This window comes from Haliotis rufescens, unplaced genomic scaffold (genome assembly GCF_023055435.1).
Source record: "Haliotis rufescens isolate VD_foot unplaced genomic scaffold, xgHalRufe1.0.p SCAF_7, whole genome shotgun sequence".
Lineage (NCBI taxonomy): Eukaryota > Metazoa > Mollusca > Gastropoda > Lepetellida > Haliotidae > Haliotis > Haliotis rufescens.
The window spans coordinates 38,143,699-38,149,649 of NW_025964361.1; the positions used below are offsets into that span (position 1 = coordinate 38,143,699).

The following is a 5,951-nucleotide window of genomic DNA, read 5'->3' on the forward strand; positions in this document are numbered from 1 at the left end:
TAAACACATACGGTGTCGTAAGAATTGATTGTTTCGTTATGCATGTGAGACGGACATGAAACCGCATGTAGCGGCCCTACCCTCACCCTGAAACCCTACGCCCCCGACACAGGGAGTGGAGAATGCAGGTGCACACTGTTCCGTGTTTGATAGGGTTATCTTTAACTGGTTGCTGTTGTCAAATTGACAAATGAAACAGCGACAAAAACATTTACATGATCATAAGAAATCTCTGCTAAAAGCATAGGCCATTGTACGACTCCGACTGTAACATGAGCATGTGGTTATGAATCACTATCACATAGTGATGATACCAGGTGTTCGAAAACATGCTACCCATTAAGCACTTGCTGAAAAGACCACATATTGATATAGTCAGGCGTTACTTACCTCGTTTAAACACCTTAAAGTATAATTTTGTTACTGAAAATTTTGCAGTTATCCTAAACGTTGTGTTAAACTGACAAACTCCTTTCCATAATCATAAGAAGTGTCTGTTGAAAGCGGAATCCATTGTATGATTCCAACTATAACATAAGTATGTGTTTATGAATCACGTTTACATGGTGATAATACCAGGAGTTCACGCAATAGTGAGCGTATCCTGCCCACCGGTGGCACCCGTCACAAACACATGCAAAGGCAAGTCAATTGTTCACCTAAATAACCCATGGTAACACATGGTACAAGTCAAACTGCATCGGACATCATTGTGGTCCCTGGTGCACGTGTTGACTGATGACATTAGACCACGCGAGATCATACGAGATTACACATGATCATACCGACGTCATACAAGACGTTTTACTGTGTTTAGACACGCCTCTTCCCTCTGCTTTACACACCCAGACGTTGACTTAATGCCTTGCGTGAAACTGGGATATTGCTTTTTTATAAAATAGGGTAACTGCTGGATAGATATGAAACATATACTCAGCGTTATTGTTGAAACGTCACGCAGATAAAAGAGATAAGAAATATAAATGTATTAAAAACGTCGCATTTTCAACTTCAAAGAGTGCAGTTCAGTTGCATCTGGAATGAACCATTTTATATCCACATTGACTGTCACTTGTCATGTATTGCACATGGACGGGTAAACCACTGGTTACATTCAGGAGTGGGTTTGTGGTATTTTTCCCCATCACCTCCAATCTTGCTCTTTTATGGTGTATCAAAATTCGTTTACCATTTTCATAAAAGCATCCAATGAGTGTAATTAGGTACAAACAACATGTTCTTCCACTGTTAATCACATTGTCTACATACTCAGTGAGTGAGTGAGTGAGTTGGGTTTAACGCTGCTTTTAACAGTATTCCAGTTATATCATTTCGTGTCAACTTAATGTAGGAGGAAAGCCCGAAGTGATGCAGGTCTCAGACGTTTACCACTTCGGTGAAACCCACGAGCATGGATATAGAGCTGACAAACCTAGAAACATAATCGGGGCGAACCGGGATTCGAACTCATAATCATAGGTTTCTGGAGTGCCCAAGGGACGCAACTCTGCACAGCGAATCGCGACGCCTTAGAAGACATACTCGTCTACATACTCAGACACATTGAAGGTTGTTGACATATGTTCATGTTTGACACCCTCCGTACCTCGGTGACCCCCAAATAACGCTGAGTATATGACAAAAATCAGTGTGCAGACAAAGAGATTGGTCATGGAACCACACTGACCAAGTTCATCAAACCTAATCCTTTCGCACGAAACCATTTATTGCTGTTGCCCACTGAACCAACCTTTACATTGTGGTTAATCCCAGTGATTCAGTACGATTTACGTTGGTTTTAGCAACATTCCATCAATATTTCTACAGCTGACACAATGCATGGGGTTAGCACGCCTATGAAGGAAATAGAACCTTGTGTCGTCAGCGTGAACCCTTACCCATGTGCCTACCCGTCGCAAACGTTCTACACAGCGGTAGTCACTTTGTCGCGTTGTTCATTGATAACGAAACAGTTTCGTATTCTTTCCGGATCGAGAACATGAGTTTTCCTGCTGATTCATTTTGAAAACAATAGAGGGATATCCTTCTTTACGGTTTTTGTTCTGAAACCGAAATTACAAAGTACACAACATTAGGCTTCTGTCTTGCTATACCATTTACATACTTCCTTTACATAAAGGGGCGGTCGGGTAGCCTAGTGGTTAAAGCATTCGCTCGTCACGCCGAAGACCCGGGTTCGATTCCCGACATGAGTACAATGTGTGAAGCCCATTTCTGGTGTCCCCCGCCGTGATATTGCTGGAATATTGCTAAAAGCGGCGCAAAACCATACTCACTTGCTCACTCCTTTACATAAAACATATAAAAAATTAGTCAAAATATCCATACGTCAATTCATAAATTAAAATGCTGCAGTCACCTGCTGTGTCTGTCACCTCTTCGTGCAAACTAGATACCGTCTCACAGGGAACGGATCCACCGACAGGATACGCAGCCGACAGTGTGAACAATAAAAGGCTTATTTTTCTAAGTTTTTTTTAGTGTTCACACTGTCTACTGTGTATCCCGTCTAAGTCTTTTATTGTGTATCCTGTCGGCGGATCCGTTCCCCTGAGACGGTACCTAGACACGGCAGGCGATAACAACAACACCTGTTGGCCACGTGCATCACTGAACTGACGTAGTGTGACCTGATAGTCCTCGCGCAGCACTGTTCATTCTGACGCTTCATAGTTTCCTCTGACGTCAGGGGTGATGGTGTCACAGTTTAGTCTGACGTCTGAGGTACTCGTCTCGGTTGTTGGTGCTTCTGGCGTCTGAGGTGATGGCGTCATATGATCTTCAGACGTCCAAGGTACTGGTGTCATAGTTAGCTCTGACGTCCGAGGTACTGGTGTCATAGTTAGCTCTGACATCCGAGGTACTGGTGTCATAGTTAGCTCTGTCATCCGAGGTACTGGTGTCATAGTTAGCTCTGACATCCGAGGACCTTGTGTCATTGTTTGCTTTGACGTCCGAGGACCTTGTGTCATTGTTTGCCCTGATGTCCGAGGTACTGGTGTCATTGTTTGCCCTGATGTCCGAGGTACCGGTGTCATGGTTTGCCCTGATTTCAGAGGTACTGGTGTCATAGTTAGCTCTGACATCCGAGGTACTGGTGTCATTGTTTGCCCTGATGTCCGAGGACCTTGTGTCATTGTTTGCCCTGATGTCCGAGGTACTGGTGTCATTGTTTGCCCTGATGTCCGAGGTACTGGTGTCATGGTTTGCCCTGATTTCCGAGGTACTGGTGTCATGGTTTGCTCTGACGTCCGAGGACCTTGTGTCATGGTTTGCTCTGACGCCCGATGACCTTGTGTCATTGTTTGCTCTGACGTCCGAGGTACTGGTGTCATGGTTTGCTCTGACGTCCGAGGACCTTCTGTCATAGTTTGCTCTGACGTCCGAGGTACTGGTGTCATGGTTTGCTCTGACGCCCGATGACCTTGTGTCATTGTTTGCTCTGACGTCAGAGGTACTGGTGTCATTGTTTGCTCTGACGCCCGAGGACCTTGTGTCATTGTTTGCTCTGACGTCCGAGGTACTGGTGTCATTGTTTGCTCTGATGTCCGAGGACCTTGTGTCATTGTTTGCTCTGATGTCAGAGGTACTGATGTCATTGTTTGCTCTGACGCCCGAGGACCTTGTGTCATTGTTTGCTCTGACGTCCGAGGTACTGGTGTCATTGTTTGCTCTGATGTCAGAGGTACTGGTGTCATTGTTTGCTCTGACGCCCGAGGACCTTGTGTCATTGTTTGCTCTGACGTCCGAGGTACTGGTGTCATTGTTTGCTCTGATGTCCGAGGACCTTGTGTCATTGTTTGCTCTGATGTCAGAGGTACTGATGTCATTGTTTGCTCTGATGTCCGAGGTACTGATGTCATTGTTTGCTCTGATGTCCGAGAACCTTGTGTCGTAGTTTGCTCTGGCGTCCGAGGACCTTGTGTCATAGCTTGCCCTGATGTCCGAGGTACTGATGTCATAGTTTGTTCTGACGTCCGAGGTACTGGCGTCATAGTTTACTCTGATGTCCGAGGTGCTGGACCTCAGACTGATTTTGGGCATAGAACATATACCAAGAGAAGCACGGATGACACCAGTCGTCTGAGACGCCCCAAATCGCCGAAGTGAAAGACTTGCATCAATTCGGGCGTTTCTCCCACGCCTTGATAGTGAGTATGGTTTAACGCTGCTTTCAGCAATATCACCGCGGGGGACACCAGCAATGGGCTTCACACATTGTACCCATGTCGGCGCCGCGAATCGCTGTGCAGAGTTGCGTCCCTTGGGCACGCCTATAATTGTGGGTTCGAATCCGGGTTCGCCCCGATGTTTCTAGGTTTGTTAGCACCATACCCGTTCTCGTGGGTTTCACCGAAGTGGTAAACGTCTGAGACCTGCATCACTTCGGTCTTTCATCCCACATTAAGCTGACACAACGCGATATAACTGGAATACTATTAAAATCGGCATTAAACCCAACTCACTCTACGGCAGGACGAGCGAACGCTAATACCACTTGGCTACCTGACCCCACCCTCACGCCGTGATATAACTGGAACACTGTTCCAATAGGCGTTAAACCCTACTGAGCCAGTCAGTTATAATCTTCAAGCAGTAGGAGAAGTCGTTTATGGACAACATGTTTATGGATTTCGGAGGTAGTGCACTTAAGTCGCGCGTACCCAGGCGTGACAATGACATTATCACATGAGACAGCAGTGTGTGTTACAGCCACGTACAGCCTGTCGGTGTAGAGTCTACTACATTTGTTATGCATTGTTCTCAAAACTAACAATGAAAATGTATTTGTAGACTTAAATATCGATATGTATATATGACAGTATATTTGTATGATATTACAAGAGATAGAATGTGATGGTGGTCATATTTGGTTTATCCAAATATCAACGGATGAAAACAACTATTATTAATTATTATCAACCCAATGAGCGGATTGTCAGCAATATTCCAGCCGTATAGCTGCGGCCTGTAAGTCATCGATTCTGGGCTATGTCACCATGTGGTTGATAGCATGAGCAGCGATTCACACTTCAGGGAGACGATGGCACACAGTCAGTCATCATGTTAATCGACTTTCTTGCCACAAGCATTGGTTTCACCCAATCCTCTTGTAATCGACCATGACAATTCTACATGAACATGTAACTAGGAAAACCAACTGAAGGCATCTCATCGAAAACCCACACATTAATTTAATGAGTTAAGCCCATTTCTGGTGCCCCTGCCGTGAAATTCCTGAAGCCTTACATCAATCTTATTATCGTACCCCAAAGGCGTGGATATTTGCTCACAGTACAAATCACTGGTTTGTCTGGTCCAGAATCCATCATTTATAGCCGCACTACTTAAGCTGGAATATTTTTTGGGGGACATGTTTTATTCCTTTCGAAGGGTTGTACATACGGTTCCAAGGTTGTACAGTAGGTTTAATCAATTGTAGTCTTTAGCTGGAATATTGATGACTGCGATGTTCATCACCTAACAAACAAACCAATCTGCACCATAACGAAAATCTACACACAACAAATCACAGATGATCTTGAACACCGTGTAGAATAGAAATGAATGAGCATAGTGTATTTTAAATTGTGTGGTATATTATCGTTGATTTGAAACCTTTATATTATACATTTGAACCCTCACACATCTACTTGAATTTTCAGTTTTTGCCAATAGCTGTATAACTCTACTGCTGAAAGCCTCTGTCAGATGTGATGTATAATTTACTTCCTCTAAGATATATTATGACATCTGTTTTCCGGCGTCTGCCACACCCGACAATCAAACCATGTCTCTTGCGCAGCACCGGAAATTGTTACCTCGCCATTGTTCAAACAAGTCAGTTGTCTTGCATATTTCATTGTGATGTACGCGCGTTGTTGAATGATTGATGGTGGGGGGAAGAATGTAGGGAAATACTGAACTAA

At 44.4% G+C, this 5,951-nt stretch overlaps 1 protein-coding gene across 1 annotated transcript; it reads right to left on the minus strand.

The window, feature by feature from the left end:
• Positions 1-2,802: 2,802 nt before the first annotated feature.
• Positions 2,803-4,065, minus strand: LOC125376212 (dentin sialophosphoprotein-like). Its single transcript, XM_048388166.1, has one exon. The coding sequence runs from the start codon at positions 4,063-4,065 to the stop codon at positions 2,803-2,805; it is 1,263 nt and encodes a 420-aa protein (XP_048244123.1).
• Positions 4,066-5,951: the final 1,886 nt, after the last annotated feature.